Raw genomic sequence first — 19,618 nt, 5'->3', positions numbered from 1 at the left:
GTATCCCGAGCTCGTGGATAGGAATCAATACGTCATGTCGGTGTCACGCCTGTAAGCCGGCGAGGAGCGTGCCCGGCGGTCTGCCGCATTCGCCGCCTCACCGCCTGCCGCCTGTCGCATATTTTTATTTACGACGTCCATAATGATGACTATCATAAATCAAGTAAATTCACATTTGGACATGATATATATTATGCAGAAAATTTAAATTCTTTCTGTACTTACTTTTAAAATGAAATGCTCGAGGAAATGCCGTGAAAAAGTTTGTAGTGATAATTTTAAAGAACACCGTGTACTAAAATTTCAAAAGGGTTCTGTTACTGGTTTAACAATATTGGTTTCTGTCAAATATGTAGAAAACAATAGCTGTACTTCAGGGGTTAGCTACTGTTTTTTATATGCTTTTGTGACTATTACAGTGGTATTTACATAGCTGCCCATTTACATAGCTACACACATTTTTTTTTGTAATAGAATGTTTTTTTTTTGTCTTTAAATACAGAGAAACCCGAAGATTTGTACTTTTCCTTAATGGACGCAAATTTCAACTTTACGTTATCCTGACTACAAAATCAAAGTTTTTCATTATTTATGACAAAATCAAATGGAAAATGTTTTTTTTTTTTTTTTTTTTTTTTATGACATTAAGTAACGGGACGAACAAGTCGTGTGCCTGATGGTAAGCTACACGCCTGCCCATAACAGTTGCAGTGCCACCAAGAGCTTTAAATTACAAAGATCTTGGGGGCACTGCCACTGCGCCCGTCACCCTGAGACATAAGTTGACAAGTCTCATGTGCCTGTAATTTCACCAGCACCCTTACCCTTCACAACCGGAACACAGTAATGTGACCATTACTGCTTGGCGGCAGAAATAGGTAAGGTGGCAGTACTTCCCTGGACGAGCTCTTTCACAAGGAGCTCTACTGCTACTAAATTATTGATAACTCAAAAAACTCTTAAAATCCTCGTATTACTTCGTGTAATTTAGCACGCTTAGCGTAGTAGCACGCTCGAAGAGAAAATATTAAAAGATTTTTATTAATTCTACACTGATCATGTCCGTGAGTGTAGAGATAACGCTACTCAACGTGAAATCATTTTTATTTCTCCTTTATCTCAAAGCAATTTCCCCGTAGCTCCATATTATAACGACCACATTTTGACACCTTATTAACAGATATTCGTAGAAAAATGTCTCTGCCACTCCCCGAACTGTAGACAGGATGTTTACAGTGGAGTTCTTTCAGTTTTTTGTGGATTTTAGATTTTGTGTTCACCAAAAAAGTTGCGCGTTGGTCTTGCCATTGGGAAACTACATATTAGTAGCCATTGTATTTTTTCCTGTTAAATATTTATGTGAGCTTGATTACTTTAAAATTGTCTACCCTCAACATACCTTCAACTCAAATTTATAACCCCAAATAAAACTAAATATTCAAAAATTGGAATTAGGGTTTAGAGTTTTAGGGTTTAAAGGACGTGCATTTCGTAATTTTGTATTTCAATAAACAGACAGTTATATAGGATATTTATCTTTCTTTTCACTGATCTGATAAACGTGAAAACTATCCAATAGAATAACAGCGAAAATGAATGAGAGGAGCTAGGGTACCGTTACCGTCATCCCTTTGCTCTCTTACCGGTTTGGTGTGACCGCAACGAAAATTCAAAGACATTTGAGTTATGGCGTCTCTTTTATCGCTTAGTAAGGAAATCGTTGGCTACGTTAGTGAGATTTTCTTTCCATCGTCTCATGTTTGGAGTAGTGTCATAATTGTCAGACAGGTTTCTCTGTGCGTATATCGTTTAGTCAATTAGAATTAAATTTAACTTAATATTTTAATCTTTAGCAAATAAAAATATAATATAAACGTACCTGAGAAGCATAACACTGTAACTCCATTTTTTGCGATTTTCAATTTTTAACGGTATCCTACACAATTTTTCGAGCTTTATCGACACATAAAACTGTGTCTATGAAATTCGCCATAGGTACTGAGTTCTTTAAAAGTATTTTGATGTAAGACTGCTACCCACTACGAAGCATTTTATTGTAAGTTCGGAGTTACAGTGTTATTCTCAATTTTAGTACAGACACAGTATAATGTTATAAGACAACGAAAACAAATAATAGTATATAGACCACGATTCGCCGGTGCCTGTTCAAAGAATACACCGCGAAATCCCCGAATTGAAGTTCGATAGTCTCGCTACCCTTACACAAATTCAACAAAAAACAAAAACAAACAAAAAAATCCGTTTAAATATTAAAAAGTACCTGTGCCAATCCCATCAGTGGGTTCTACAATACAAACAATACAAATTGGCCATGAATCAACTCGGCACAACTCCATGTTAAAGCTACAAATTAGGTTCTCATTTGCGTGATGTTAGTCTGTTTGCACAGCGAGTGCTGTTTCTATCTTCTGACTCGACAGATAGGGAGTTCCGGAGAGACTACGGGCTCCTCGGTAAAACCAGGGTACGGCGGGCAACCGGGCCAAGCCCTCCACCAGTGATACGCCTTCACGGGCGTCTCTGGTGGACCCGGACTTAGGTATGGACTCGCCGGTTTTTGTGGTTAGCTGCAGAGATGAACACGTTCATCTGCCCCGGTAACATGTGGCGGAGGTGTTTGTCCCGCATGCAGCTATCGCGTTTTAGTAGCGGTCTAGACGAGGGCTTAAGGCGAAGAGATGCGCGGGTCACGTGAGCTGCACTTTAAGTCAGAAACTATATCCGGACATTGTCGCAAGATACTACGTCCAGCATCTTCGGTACTAGCCCGGAGAGCTAGTGAAGGATAAGCTAGACACCCTCCGATCCTTCCAGATACGTAGGTATATGGAAACTGCAGAGACGCTTTGGCGTCGAGAAATGGGCGTGCTTACGGCCCCGCCACCAAAGAGGAGATTTGGTAGTCGGTGGCAACCGTTTGTTGCGCACTGTGCAACTAAGTGAGCATGCCTACAGCTTCGGTTTCGCTACAGCTTCGTTACAGCTTTCGGTGCCTATCAGGGACTATTTTCCAGAGGGTGCTATACGTGTATCCGGGGCAGCTCACCAAAGGCACTAATCTTTTGAGAACGGGATGAAGTCCGTGCAAAGGGCTGATCTGGGGCCAAGACCTAACTAAGAAGATCCCTGTACGGGCTTACTCGCACAGGTTATAGTGCCCTTCCCGTGTAACCAATAGGTTGATATGAAGGGTCACTATAAACAAAACTTATGTATGTAGAAGGATATGGGGGCTGTCTGCACAGCTAATCGTAAACAATGAATTGGTAAAAAATTCTCAGAGATTGACAAAATAGCCCTCACTAATTTGATAATGAAAATTTCGTTGACATTCCCGCTGATCCTTATACTAGCTACAGACAATAACGATTACGATTTTGACTGGACGCATCCTGAACCAAAACTTCACAAGGGATAGATCACTTCACATAGTACACGTACGTGACTCCGCAATATCAGGAATTATCTTATTATTTTCATGAAAAAATAATACAAATGTAATTTTTAACATAAACAGAAACTTCTTCATAAATTTTGTTACAACAAAAACAAAACAAAAAACATTTTTAACTAATGTAACCTTTGTCGGTAATATCAGTCATTCCATCACACGATCGATACCTACAATGGTTTTGTATTTTTAATTCTCGTTGTAGGTACCGACTGTGTGATGGGATGACTGATACTGACAAAGTAACCACTTTAGTTAAAAAAATTAAAATATAATTATAATAATACAACCATTTTTATGTATTTTTTTTCATTTGTAAGAGGTGTCACATGTTACGGTAACTTTTTTCTATTTGATTTTTATTTAAAAGCAGGACACGGTATGTGAACTAGTTTTTTGTTTTATTGTTATAAATATCGCTAAAAGTAAGAAATTGATCTCATTATGTAAACAGCTTTGATCTCTAATTACCAAACTTTGAATATTATAACATATTGTTATTGAAAATTTATCAGTTTTATTTTTATGGCATCATATGGCATGCTGCATTTTGACACAAAATCGCTTCTCCTGTAAAATTACAAAAATGGCGGTTGCAGTGTAATGCTTCTCAGGTACGCAATTATTGTCATTCCAGTATAGTAACACTATATAACATATATCAATAGCTGGTGCATTTGTAGAACTCGGGTTTACATAAATATCATACATAATTGAAGCCATCCGCGCAAAAGTGGTGCTCATATTCACGTATAAAAAATATTTTTTTATTACATTTTCTGTTCATGAAAATAGCATCCAAATATAAAATATACACATGGTGTTCAGCACTTTTGTGCTAATAGCCTCAATTTCTCTTTAAATCTACTTCAATATTTACGAAACGAATAGTTAAATCTGTTTTAATATAATAGTAAAATATTTTTAAATGCCATTTATTTATTGAGCATATATTTGAATCAAGGGTGAGGATTTTCCGCAAATTTTTTTCAGAGGCATTTCCGGGAAGAGTAATTTCATAAAACGGCATGCTAAGAACGTCAATTCTTCCGCTACTCGGTCAATTTACATAATTTTCCTTCACCCACAATCGCCACATTCGTTACCGTTAAGGCCTCCTTACATCGTCATCTCACCTTTGTATTGCCTTTTCTCCGGTTCTTGGCCACTCGTTTTTAAATTTTGAATCTTACTTTAATTCCTTTGTCTCGGCGTTCTGATTTTGTTTCGTTCCATCGTCACTCCCTGCCCGATCGCGGCAGCGACCACGTCTTCTCTTTAATTTTTTTAACCGTTTACCAGTTACCAAAAATTTCTTGCGCGATAAACATTTTGAAGATCACAAATATTAATAAAACGGGAATATAATATATATAAAACTGGATTTATTACCACTATTTCGTTATCCTTTTGGTTTTTGAACTTTAAACTCGCTAAGCAAGATGTGTGGAGACTGCGGAGGCTACTACAGTTTCCAGGCTACATTCAATCCACAGACATTCCAAGCGGTACAAGCAGCGATACACGCTTTTCAAAGATAACGTTTTATTGCACTAGATATCACTTCATTAAATTTCTTTGCGAAACGCACTGCGAATTTAAATATAATGTATATTATAATAATGAAATAATGTTTTACTATGGCTTTTAGGATTATCCCGTTTTTACCTATATCTGCATAATGGGATAATGTAGCATTTATTGGGCTATTTGTGCACTCAAATTGGATCGGATTCAGATTGGGCTATATTTCTTATGAACGTACGAAATATAGCCCAATACGTAGTGCACTGAGTATAACATGAGTTACTAAAAAAATTATAACTATTTAATTACTTCTTTTCTAAATCGATACATCTGCTTCACACTCTATTGCTAACCGTACAACTTACGTAAATTATGAGTAGTTCATTCATAAAAAAGTCATTCATAGACATGTTAGCTACAAATAAAGCACAGGAACATTCCATTCGAAATGGAAATGCTGACAAATTACGCAAAACTATTTTTAGCAAATAACATCAGTTTATTACCAACTCAGGTTTTCATCTGAACGCTCTAGATATGTACACCTGTGAATCTATTTACACCTGTCTAAAAAATTGTCTATTTAAGAAAATGTAAACTAATGTAAGTGCAGGGTGAATTTACTGAGTGATTAGCTGTACGAACTTTTACACCTGGTATAACCGCGTAAATGTGTTTCATACCTGTAACTGAATATGATCATAAAATATGACTATTTTCTGTTTCATCCTGGATATAGCCGAGGACTAACTTGTTACAGTGTTCCAGACGTGAAACAAACAATAAATCCCGATCTGAATGCATTGATTTCGGCAAACAAACGACCTTTTTAATGAACCAAAAAAAAAAATAGAAGCCACTCTACTCTCTTAAAGGCAGTTATTCGGTTTCGAGGAAAAACGAATGTTGTCGACTTTTCTGGAAAAAGTATAAATCCGGCTTGCGGGCGAAAGTGCTCCCGCAGCTTTTCTAATATCGCACGAAACTTTCTCTGTTTCAACATTTAAACAGCTATTCGTTGATTATTTTCAAATAATGCTGTTTTGACCCTGATTACACATTTTTCTATATCATCCTGACGAATCGCCAGCTGTCTAATCAATCTGAACTATGGGAAAATATTCCCACTGGCCAGACCAGTCTGACCATCAATCCGACCAACGGGAAACACCGCCTCAATTTGTTTACAAGAACACCTCTTACGTCATTTTTTGAAAATAGAGCATCTCTACAAGTATTGGTGATGCATAGTACGCATTACTAATGAAATATTTACAAACATGAAATTAATTTTCATATAATTTTATTTAAGAAAATTATTGGCCTCTATCATTTAAATCCGTAAACATCCCATTGTCACAAACCACATTACAAATTATTCAATCAAATCAAAAAATAAATGAGCAAAACAATAACAGCAGTCTATGTTATGTCATTTATTTGCTTGTCCATAGGGCTGATTCCTCGAACGAAGCACCAGTCGCCAACGGTCTCACCGAATTTGGAGAGGTGAGTGAGTTCTTCTTTAGCATTATATATTGCAGTATTTATTTCATAAATTGAACATTGCGAATAACTATAGCGAATGGTCACAGTTAACCCGGTAGCCCCCAGAAGACCATAGGGAAACCTCGCAGTGATGTATTTCCACGTTTACACAGTGTAATAATATCGATATCACACTACGCCAAATGATCCGCAGCTAATGACATCAAGAAATAAGCATTTCTTTCAGAACGGAGATATTATAACACAATAAGTTTCACAGTCCCCCATCGATGGTTTTGCCTACTCAGGCATATTAACCTGCAATTTGTATTCTCATCACGTTTCCACGTAATTGAATTTTAAGAATGCGCATGTAATTACACTTACTAACAACGTGTAATAAGGCCGATGCTATTTCAAACGGAAATAAATAAATTAAAATATTGAATACTAAGCTATTGTAATAGAATGAAAATTAAATGAGAAATAATTATAGAATCAAAATGGTATCCTAGTGAAATATTGGCACAATATCGCGACTTGCGCAGCGACGGCGACGACATCGGTCGTGCGGTACTGAATCTCATTAGCATGGTATTAAACTGGCGCAAAGCCCAATAAATGGTCCAATGGCCCTTTCTTTGGGTCGCCTTGAATTATAAACTAAAAGCGATAACCCATCATGATCAAATATTACTTGCTAGTGAAAGAAAATAGAAGGAAAAAGAAATAGAGTGAATGTAATAATTAATACCATAAATAAAAAAGTAAAATATTACGGCAAATAAAATACTAACGTCGCGGCTTCTAATCCGCTGCCTTTATTATCGTCGAAAATCTGTTACAAAATGGACATAAAATTGGCTCTGCCCACTTTCCTTCATTTGAAGTCCTTTTCACTACCGTTATCTGTAATAAAACAAGGCGATAATGAAAAATATGACAATTAAAGCTTTCCTTGAAAACGCTGTCATTGTAAAATCCGCCGCTGCTTGTACTTTGATACTCCTAGCTCGTAACTTCTAAGACAGAGTCATTATTCAGCATCTCCGCTGGTATCTCCGCCCTAGGAATCGAAGTTATGTTTCCAAGCAATTCATAAATTATAGATGGCGCTGCGCCATGATATCGTCTGAACCCAAACACAATCGTGGAATTTGCAGACCTACAGTTAAAATTTCGAGAAGATTCTCGAAATCTCAGCGTGACTTTTGTTATTAATTTGACAATGGAATTAAATTATAAGGAAACGAAACTTTACCTCATCTTAAGTTAAATCTTGTTTCCTAAGTTTTACGACTCGCGAAAGTTTACAAATTTGACCTTCCTCGGTGCCCCGCCTTGCAATATGTACAAGAAAAAGAAATAAGTAGAAGAAAAAACCTACACACGGATTATCGTGGTAGATAGCATACCGGTACAAAATCTGTATTAAATTAGCGATGTCGTAGTTCATATAACGATTAACATCAAAATAGGCTTCAAAGATTTGCTGGCGATCACAGATTCAATTTTCTTGACAACTGTATTTCTTTATTTTTTGTTGGCAGAAAGTGGTTCGCGAGATGAACCGATTGGGCATGATCGTGGACCTGTCACACGTGGGCGAAAACTCGACACGCGCAGCGATCCGGGTGTCCCGTGCGCCTGTGATTTTCAGCCACTCCTCGGTGTACAGCCTTTGTGCGCATAAGCGAAACGTTCCTGACGATATCATACAGGCTTTGGTGAGCACCTAACAACTTCATATATAGCTATATATGTAAGAGCTACATATATGTACAACTTATAAAAACATACTGTAAGTGTACTATAACTTTCAATTTTCATATTCCTCAAATTGCAGTCAAAATGAAAATTGTGGAGAGTGAAATCCAAAAGGTACATAAAGGTAATAATATATATCGAGGAAACTATTAATTGACGTCAGTCTAAATCACATTCGTGGCCTGAATGGCGGTGAAAATGTAATCGAGTTATTGAAGTCGACGTGTTCAGTTCAATGGTGGTTTTAACTTTACGACTTTCAGGTATTCTGTACATCCCAGAAACGCGAGATTTGAGAATGCCACAGTATAATCGCGTTTCGATGGCTTACTCTGAAAGGGTTGTAACCCTAACAAGCCGTGACCAGGTTCACGGCAGTAAAACAGAAAACTTCCGGTCCAAAAATTTATTTAAAGTCGTGTTAAGAAGAAATGATAACAAAGAAGTAAGGCTGTAACAATAAAAATGTACATATAGAAAATCAGGTACATTAATATAAAACACTACACTTCCTAACTTGATGAATAAGATATTAAGTAGACACTTACCCCTAAAAGGGCCGAGTTATACTGAATTACAGATACGTATTCATAGGTACATGATAAGGCTTGTAGACTGTTATACATTTATTAGAGTTGACACATGATTTAGATTATATTATAATGATAATAATAGTAGTTTAAAATAAATACAATAATAACAATAATAATACTTTTTATTTCTCCACAAAATAAAACAACAAATAAAAAGTACATAAACAATCTTAGTCATTTTAGAACAGTTATTGTAGGAGCTAGTGCTTGCTATAGGTTCAACACCTGTGCTACAAGTCACCAGCCTCCAACCCTTGCAAATGAAACATATATTACTAAGTATACATATACCAACCACAAATTATATGTATGAGAGAAAAATAAAAATTATAACTTAGTAAAAGAATCAAAATTAGACGCGATTGAATTTAAACAGCTCCATCCACTGTCGCGATCGAGCAGGGAGTGACGATGGAACGAAACAAAATCAGAATGTGAGGCAAAAGAATGAAACAATTCAAAATTTAAATTTAAATACGAGTGGCCAAAAACCAGAGAAAGGCGACAAAATGGTGGGCTGACGATGCGAGGAGGTCACACCGTCACAACTCTGCTCACGCAGTACCTTATGATGTTGTAAGGCCAATACGACTTGTATTTTTTTTTAAATAAAATATAAGTGCACATTTGACCTCCATCTCACCTGATAGAAAGTGACGATGAGGCCGACGATGGAGCATGCACACCTAAATAATGTCTATTCACTCTCGCCTTGAAAAAACTTAAGTTATAACGTTCAGTCCACTCCATAGCCGTTCGCCATATAATCGTGGAAGCGTAACGCTTCGTGCGAATCTTTGGAATATCCACAACATAGGAGTGGAACCCAAGCCAACGCCTAGCCCCCGGTGTTGGAAAGATGAAGGAATTAAATCTAGCTGGAGGCAGTCGGCTATCGGTATGGATATATCACGAAAAGTCGGAGTTAGCTCGAAGGGACTCCGTTTTGTGGAGAATAGACACGCCTGAGTTTTGATAGCGTTAAATTTGATAAAATTGGCATCGCTCCAGTCGGAGACTGCCTGGAGTGTCAAATCCAAACGGCTAACCATGGACTCTCGACAAGACTGGATTTCCTCTCCACTGACCCTTGTATTGATCAAGTACCTATCTACAACTGTGCTGTCATCAGCATACGTAAAGGAATACCTGGAATTAACATATCATTGATATGCAGCAGAAACGGAACCCTGAGGAACTCCGGCAGCTATCGCCATATGTTCGAAAGTGTAGCCTTCTAAGACCACTCAAATCGAACGTTCACTCAAGAAATCCGAAATCCAATTGCAAAGGTCAGTGGGAAGCCCATAAGAGGGAAGTTTACTTAAAAGGCTTGTCCAAAATGTCCAATGGTACTACAAGTGCTTCGCCTTGCTTTTCTATAGCCTCGCTCCATATATGACAGGCACAAGAAGATCCCCAGTAGATCGCCCTCGTCGAAATCCGTACTGGCGATCACTGAGGATGTCGTTTTCTTCAAGGTACGACAAGAGACGGTTGTTGAGTACGCGTTCCATTGTCTTGCAGAGTATGGAAGTGACTGAGATGGGTCTATAGTTGACAGGGTCAGCTCTGCTTCCCTTTTTCGACACAGGTTGCACGTTTGCAAGCTTCCACGACCTGGGAACTACCACCAGTCTCAAGTGAGAGCCGGTACAGGCGTGTGAGAACAGGAGACAATTCAGGCGCACAGTTACGCAGGACTTCCACACTGGAATTCCATCTGGCCTACTATACTACTATTTTATGAATAAGTACTGGAAAGTACTGTACGTTCACCCGGGGCTGCCCACCCGTGGCACTGGCTTCTAGAGAACTGGATGAAGTCAAGTGACAGAGGTCTGTGATAAACCTGTACACTGGTTGATCTGGGGTCAGAACTTGAACTTATAAGGTTCCTCGGCTATCGGTATGGATATATCACGAAATCGTTGACGATGGGTCAAAGTGTGAAATCCAAACGTTTAACCATGGACTCTGAATCCCATTTGGCCCGCTAGCTTTATTCACGTCTAGATTTCGCAGAGTTCTAAGTACCTCTTTTTGGCGTATGCGAACTGGCACCATAGTACAGCCAGCCTGAGGTAAAGTAGGTGGTAGGTTCTCTGCGACATCCAGACGCGAACTCTCTGCAAAGAGTGAGGCAAAAAGATTCGCCTTCTCTTCCACTGTATGAGCCAGCGAGCCATCCGTCCTCAGCAGAGGTAGTAGAGATGGGCGACAATAGTTTGATTGACCGCTTTGGTCAGGGACCAAAAGGATTTGCTGCCTGCTGGATAAGAGCCAAGCATGGCCCCAATGCGGCACACATGGTCGAACTTGGCCCTGCGTAACACACTTTTGAGTGCTCGAAGCTTTGCGTAGTCGATCATCTGCCCAAGCTTGGTACGCGGACTGTTTACGTGCTTCAGCACAACTACAATCAGCGTTAAATCATGGACGAACTTGGGGTCCATTGGGTACATCAGAGTATGGTATGTAATACTCCATACCCAAACGCAAAACCTCGACTACAACATCAACACAGCTGGACGAGTCTCCTGAAGTAAAGCACGCCTGTCAGGGGTATGACGCAAAGAAATGGCGCATTTCGTCTCAATCTGCTAACTTGTATCGCCACACCCGTCTCATACCACTAGGGCCCTGATCGGGTAGGGGGTAAACGGATACAGTTTTCACCAGACAATGGTCGGAAGTACCCAGTGGGGCCTCCACAACCACAGAGTAGCGATCTGGATCAGTTATTAACAGAAGGTCCAAGCAATTAGCCGTATGAGACTCAACACCTGGGATCCTGGTGGCGATACTGAGGAGCTGAGAACGGCTTAGCGTTAACGCAAGTTTACGCGTCTCTCTCCCAGCGTGATCGGTCATCTGGTATGAGCAACAACCATTCTTGATGGTGAGCATTAAAGTCCCCCATTATGACTAGTTGCGCCGCTGGCTACCTGAGTTGAACCTCATCAGACGTCTCGCTCAGACATTGGACCAGCTTGGTCGTCTCTTGATCTCCACTATGCGAGTGGTAGACACAACAGTACACTATTTGTGTAACTCCTGTGTCTACCAGAAGCCATAAAACAGAAAAACTCGGTGCCTCAAGGTTCTTGAGACGCTTTACACACACACAGACTCCTGCACGAGGTACGAACCTGTGCTCCAGAATATACCCGGGGTAGCTGAGGTACGCTGCGTCAGTGGGACATCTGATCTGCGTCTCTGTGAAGAACAGCATCTGCGGTTTGTCTGTTTCAAGGTGGTAGTGGACCGAATCAAGATTTGAGTGCAGACCTCGGATGTTATTTTAGTGGGAGGGCGCAACCGCTGGGTAAAGTTTTTTCCTTTCTTATGACTTGTCATGTTGTTTTGAGAAGTGAAAAGGCAGGAGGAAGGCAGTTGAAGGAGGCACTGCGTCGTGTTCAACTAAACAGCATGCTCACACTGCCACACGAGAGTACAATCGGCTTGGAAACCGCGGGGATGCCCGAACCCCCTGCAGATGGTCACCTGGTTCTCCCTTCCGGTCGCCAACCGGCAAGGTGGAGCATTCCGGGATTTTTCGTTGGGTGGCGGGGCAGCCTTTCACGGGTGGCTTTCCCACTACTTGGGCCCCCAACTTTCCACTGTCGGCCAGCGGTGCACCGTGCTTCGTATCCCGCTAGCCTCCAGAACCGAGTGCTCAATGTAGCAGTACAAGCAGCTACAACTCGTCGTCAGACGCAATGCAATTGTTCAGACCCGACCTCCTAATGGATGAACAATTTGTACTTGTTTGTAATTTGACTTGTATGAACAATTTGTAGAATGCCAACGTGATCTCACAGAATTTGTATCATTGGTCATCGGTTCGACCGGTGTCAGATTTGTTTAAGGGCCTAAGAATATAAGAACACTCTCACAACTTGAAGCAATAATTCATTTCCCATTAGTTAAAACTGTTATTAAATCTATGAAAATTATTTTGAAACGAACCCTTCTTTTTTCACCAAGATAATATGGCAGGAACCATTTTACTTTATACCTACATATAATTTGTAAAAAAATACACTAACATTTCTATACGTCAAAGACTAGTTGACTGTGGGTTGCCCCAATATAAAAACTTCACATTTATAAACCATATTTTTGTTGGATCAAACAATAAATATCTAAATATATTTAATTTTTTCTTCACGTACAGGAGGTGACGAAAGCTGTCATTTTCATACAAATGTTGCAAAAAAGTTAAAAACTTGTGACTGTAGGTTAGATCACATAGTACTTCTGTGGCAATTAGTATTTTGTTCCAGAAAGAGAACGGCGGTCTTATCATGGTGAATTTCTTCCCCGATTTCGTCAAGTGTGCACCCAATGCCACGCTCTCCGATGTCGCCGGTAAGATATTTTTTTGTATTTGTATCGAGGTATAAATAATCCTTCACAAAAACCCAATTAGATTGAATCATTACTTTCACGACACCGTTTATTCTAACGTTACGGGTTAGGGCGGAGCGTGTGACGGTAATACTGCTGCAATCGACATAACACGAATGATCTCACACGGAGCGGAAATGATATATTACAATTTTCAAATCTATGCACATGACCTAATTGGTACTCTTCTGGGTAGATAACTCGAAGGCAGTACCCTACTGCCTATTAATAAATAGGTGTCATTAAATAACCTCAGCTTACCAAAATAGTGTGAAAAAACAAAATTGTTCTTATTTACTTTTTATATCAAGTCCTATGACAATACAATTACAGATCTCGAGTCAAAGAAGTGTCATCCTGACATAAATTAGCACAGTAAAGCACACTTTCAACTATCAGGAGATGTTGCACCTTTTAGCTAGTTGCATAAATAAAAAATGCTCAAAATACATTTCAAGGCACAAAGACCCATCACCATGCTTCGCCTTAGGGAAAAGCCCTCATTCCGAGTGCAGGCGTGGGCGCGCGAGTCTTGGCGTCTTCCCTATCACAATGCCAAATCGGCTACGAGCGGAGCGGGTAGATCCACACATCGAAATCGCAAACAGACGCCAAACCAAGCACTGTGAAAGGTACAGGCGGACCGAGCCAGTAGATCTACACGTGCGGCGTGAGCACACTCGCGCCCGCACCCTTCTCGACACAGGCCCACGCGGCCACTGTGAAAGCAACGGGTGTCTACGTTCATTAGATTTACATGCACCCGCGTCCACCGCCTCTCTGAATAAGGCCTTAGATTCTTTTACTGTCCTGTATTCAAACCTCTATTTTTAGCAATTCTGATGTGTCATAGAAATAACATTTCTGATGTGACATAGAATTAACATTTCATTTGAAGCACGAGGGCGTATGATTCTGCCCTTACTGCTTACACAACCATGATATCTCATGTTTATGTAAAGCTCTTTTCTTTTGAAAAACTTTAGAATTCTACACACAAAATAATTACGTTGCCTCCCCGACACGAAGCATAATTATTCTGGTTATATTGTGCGAGTCGTGCTATAAAAAAAAACAAGCTTACCCACATCTCCGTCAAATTTCATGCTGGCTCCCTGTCACCAATGTCTATAAAACAGTACAATGCCCGTCTTAGAAAATGGTGGAACAACTCTATTAAAATTTACTGCACGGCTGTCCGTACCAACTATGTTATACTTTTTAACATAACTATGACCAGAAAAGTAAGGAATTTTTAACATCAGCAGGTATTTGTTTTGCAACCACCGCAACCCATATGTATAACGTTACCGGGAATACCAATTGTGTATTAGATTGCGTAACTGAATGGTAGCCAAATAATGAAATCTTCTTAGAACTACTCTCGAATAAGTTATCTTATTAGCTTTCATTACCGACTTTTTTTAATCGACTTGTGAACCGATTTCGATGATTCCTTTTTATGTTAAAATTCTCGTGGCGAAAGGATTTGCCATGGTGCGCAGACCAGAAGGGAATGGTACGAGGCTCCAGTCGTGCACCTCATTAAGTACCGCGCAAAAATTCAAACAGCTTCAAAAATGTGTGTTAAAATATGCAATATACTAGGGCGTAAATAACAATTACATAATTGTATAATAGTCGTTATTTACGTATGTACGTATACTCAGAGAAGGCAAATAAACAAAAAAAATCAAACTAAATAGGTAAATAGTCTAGTAGTCAACGTTAGAACGAAAGGTGAAGTAAAAACTAAAAATGCATTTCGTCGTTGAGTGTCATGCAGCGCACGTTCCGCAGCGTCGTACCTCGTGTCGCTCCCTTGTTGCGATGATAATTAAGGCCGCGGCCCATTAGCGATGATCATTATGACACAGGTACATAACACGTACATTATAAAAAATCCATATATGTAAAAAATTACTAAGCGGACCATATTTTATATAAATCCTTTATCACGGAAAATCCGTCAATAATACTAGGAGTTGAAATCCTATTATGCTGTTTAAATATAACTGTGCTCTTAAGAAAATTTGATAGTCTGTTTGTCAGCCTTAAGCAACCACATAAACTTGTAGCCATATAAACGCTCAGCCTTTGAACAAAGCGTACACTCGGCATCGACGCTACAGTGCCTAGTCGACGCACTCTGAACATATCTGGCGTAGACGCTCTCATGGGGTAGGTATCAACGCGATCCGCAATACCTTTGACTGCCTGGATTGACCTTTTAACACTTTCACAAAGTTCTATCAGAGATTTAACGTAAATAATAAAAAGGGCTTCTTTGCCTTTATCAGAATTTAATCTGAATTAATTTAGCTTACCCTGATTGCTATTAGCTAGTTATTGTTATCATAAAGCCTTGAAAGTCAACAGATGACTAGACTATTTTTTCTATGATTATATTCTATTGCGGTTCTAACTGTCCTAATCATCATAATGAATAATGAATCAGGTTTCGCTTAATTATAATCTATATTCTAAAGACATTAAATGTGTGACATTTATTAAATGAACTGTATTTATATTTTTTCCTTTTTGTGGTCATTTAATATTAATTAAATAAAAAATAATATATAATGTATATTCCAGAACAAAATTAATGCAAACTAATTATGTTGTAATTATTTATCCGTTATCATATTGATGTTATTTCAGTAATGTCCATGTAGTACTCTCAAAGTCTACAAGTGCTATGTAATCTTCAGTTATTAATCTCGAGGACGAGGCGCGAGTATAATTAATGATTAAATGTACTTGCCTAAAGCGAAGTTCTATCATAATTATACGAAGTGCCTCGTTCGAAGAGATTAGTAACCTATTCCCTCCCGACCTAAACACACCGTTCCCATTACTAATCTTCCTGAAAATATACATCAACGCGTAACTGCGTAAAGCCGGGTAGTCACGAGCAAACTTTAACCGTCATCGTTGCATGTTATATTACCAAAAACATAATGTGTACGTACCTACAGTGTCAAGAGCACGTCAAACTTTACACTTATGACACCAACTCTATATCGCTTGCGATAAGAACGGTCCAAAGTACACACGCCAGCACATCAAGCTACAAATTGACGTATCTTGTTCCGTTGCACTGGGGAGGCGATTTTCGAACAAAAATGTGTAGTCTGGTGTGCCGTTGTCCGTATAAAGTGTACGTGACTGTACGTGGTTCTCGAGCTTGCCGCAAGCGAAACGCGTGCGATTCGCAGTGAGCCGACGATAACCAGGTACTCATTATAGCGAGTGAAGACTGCTTCACGCGTACACACTAAAAACTCGTTATTGCATCTGTCATGTTACAGTTTCAGCTCGCTAATGAATATCCGGCTTAAGTATATTTTTTTTATAACAAGTAGGTACTCCTAAGAGAGATACGTAATTGTGACACCTATATTGCCTTCCTTGTCACAACTAACGCGCTTCCATTTTGGAAACTGTAGACTTTAGACATATTGAGACACCTTAATTGTTTTTTAAATGCCGTCACTTAATTGTTTTTAAAAAGTCACTCCCGCTGAGCAACTCTGATTTACAAAATAGGGTATGCAAACAGATCAAATAAATACTTCCGTGGGTACGCAGAAAATGTGTCCACGCCGTTCCCTCTGCCGCCGCCTCACTGACTTACAGAATGGTTCTACAACTACGCTTCTATCTATTCGCATTATGTTTTTCTATTCGCATTCGAACCCCTTATATCATAGGTTCCCAAACTTTTTTCTCACCGCCCACTTAGGCAAAAAAAAAATTTGAACGCTCACCACCACAGAAAATAATTGAAGACACTAATATTAACTTAACACAAAAAATCACCTTCCCGTAACTAACATTAATGTAATTTCACTATGTAGTCTAGGTTCCGAGCAATGTAATAACGCAACGAAATGGCATAGCGACTATAACAATCCACTTACCCCCAGAGAGCTAAAGCGTAATGTGCCTGACGTAGTCTGTTTATAGCCGTTACAGTGTGAAGCTCCACTTAATATAGCAAGTGTCACAGTGTATCGTCATACATTAAAATTTAATATTTCACGCTTCGGGTGTATCGTACCTGCTATGTTACTAAATCGATTTGTCGCTAAACGGATCCTTGACGTCATATCCTTGAGACACAAGTATCTTATTTATGAAACAATTAATATTCTGCGGTATGAAACGCGTGACATGAGAAAAGTTCTGAGGCGGTGGTTGGTGACGCGCATCTCGGCATTGGAACTCGATTGTTGGAACCTTAACAATTTATTTGTAAAATGTGTGCATATTATGTCACTTATTTTAAATATAACGTATATAACATCTATGTAATATAACATCTTAGCGGATAATGACCCACCTAAATAAAAAAAACCAAGTAGGTTTTCTTAAAAATAAATTCATTTCAAAGCCATTTAAAGCTCATCCTATGTTCAACTAGAAGAACCCACCAGAACAGAAAATTTAATTAGAAGTAGTTGTTTTTGCTTCACTTCGTATAAAGTGAACATTCGCGTGTATATACACGCCAGACTTCACGACGACTCCACAAATCTGGAACCAACTTGGACAAAATGAGCCCGTCACGGTTATTAATCTTATAATATGTATCAATTTTAAGTTGAGGTCGACTTGTTTGATTTTGGCAGTAAAACTTCAAAATACATACAGCTTTATGATATTATTACTTCCTTGAATGTTATTACAGATTATAATTTGGCACACAAATTACCACCTCTTTGTTTGGCATTCTATAATTTATCAATAATTACAGTAGAATAATGTGTTGTATTATATTTCGTAATAAAAATGAATAAATAAAATCTTGTAAAATTAATCATTTTAGCCATGTAGGCCACACTCGTTATACATCAACTTCCAATGACGTCTTTTTCTGTAAGTAATAAATCTGGTAAAATAGTTGCATGAAATTATCTATTATAACCGCAATATATTTTTCTATTTTAATTGAACTAACAGCTTCTGATATGAGCAAGATATTCCGTTCAAGACCATTTTATTTACAAACTATTAATTATATTTTTTATTATTATTATTAATTAATTATATATATCAGATGCTTTATATAAAAAAATTGTTTTGAGTCATTTATTTATTATTTGTTAATAATAGGGGTTAAAGTATGAAATTGCCGATTTGTACTGAAAATCTAAATTGTTTATTTTTTAAATTTTTAACAAATTTATTTAATCAAAATAGTTGCCATTATTATCTATACATTGCTGCCATCTAATGGGAAGGTTATTAATGCCTTTGCGATAGAACTCCGACGATCTAGACTGCACAAACTGTGTGAAAGCATTTTGTACTGCCTCCTGGGAAGAAAACTTCTTGTCACGTAGATAATTGTCCAAATCACGAAAAAAATGGTAGTCCGTTGGAGTAAGGTCTGGTGAATACGGAGGATGACGAATGGTTTCTAACTGCAGTTCCTGAAGGGTCAAAATGGTTTCTCGTGCTGTGTGAGGTCTCGCGTTATCGTGGAGCAATAATGGTGAAGATCGATTCATGAGTCGGGGCTGTTTTACTGCTAGTTTTGTCAACATGGTTCGGAGTTCGGCACAATAGACATCTGCCGTTATTGCTTGACCAGATTGGAGAAAACTATAGTGAATAACACCATGCTGAGACCACCAAACAGTTACCATTACCTTTTTATTGGTAAGTTTTGCTTTAGGACACTGTTGTGGCATTTGACCTGGGGTCAGCCATTGCATTTTTCTTTTCCGGTTATCATAAAGAATCCACTTTTCATCACATGTTACAATTCGATCCAATATTCCTTCATTTCTGTACCGGTTCAACAAGACAACACAAGTTTCAACACGCGTTTCTTTCTGCAGATCAGTCAAAACATGAGGCACCCATTTTTCATATTTTTTTATTTTATTGATTTGACGCAAGTGAGTCAATATTGTGGGTAAGGTAACGTTAAACCATGCCGCTAATTCCTGGGTAGTTTGACTAGGATCGGCTTCCACTATCTCTCTTAATTCATCGTTATTCACCTGTGTCTTCCTCGGCGGTCGGGCGGGCGGTCTTCCTCGTGACTCGTTCTTTAAGTCGAAATTTCCATCACGAAAGCGTTTAAACCAAAATCGCACGGTGCGTTCATTAGTAGACCCCTCTCCAAACGCAGCATTGATATTGCGGGCTGTTTCTGCCGCGTTAGTTCCGCGTCGGAACTCGTATTCAAAAATCACTCGAATTTTCGCAGTATCCATCTTTCTTGTCTAAATTGAATAACAAAAACAATTGAAAGTCGATATTCAAATGTTTCAAATAAAAATAAAAAATCACAGAAACCATTTGAAAAAAGTTTCATTCGAAAACCTCAAACCATGAAGATTCT

The 19,618-nt window shown here is 38.7% G+C and overlaps 1 protein-coding gene across 1 annotated transcript in view; it reads left to right on the top strand.

The window, feature by feature from the left end:
- LOC113228649 (dipeptidase 1-like) overlaps positions 1 to 19,618 on the top strand; it is a 234,544-nt gene that overhangs the window by 205,802 nt on the left and 9,124 nt on the right. The window contains exons 7-9 of the mRNA XM_026462009.1: positions 6,454 to 6,508; positions 8,038 to 8,214; positions 13,137 to 13,221. Coding sequence (XP_026317794.1) covers positions 6,454 to 6,508; positions 8,038 to 8,214; positions 13,137 to 13,221 — 317 coding nt within the window. The remainder of the gene's footprint in view (positions 1 to 6,453; positions 6,509 to 8,037; positions 8,215 to 13,136; positions 13,222 to 19,618) is intronic.

This window comes from Hyposmocoma kahamanoa, unplaced genomic scaffold, assembly GCF_003589595.1.
Source record: "Hyposmocoma kahamanoa isolate Upper Pololo Valley unplaced genomic scaffold, ASM358959v1 100021, whole genome shotgun sequence".
NCBI classification, from domain to species: domain Eukaryota; kingdom Metazoa; phylum Arthropoda; class Insecta; order Lepidoptera; family Cosmopterigidae; genus Hyposmocoma; species Hyposmocoma kahamanoa.
The sequence above is the reverse complement of the archived record's forward strand: the minus strand, read 5'-3'. Positions and strand labels throughout refer to the sequence as shown.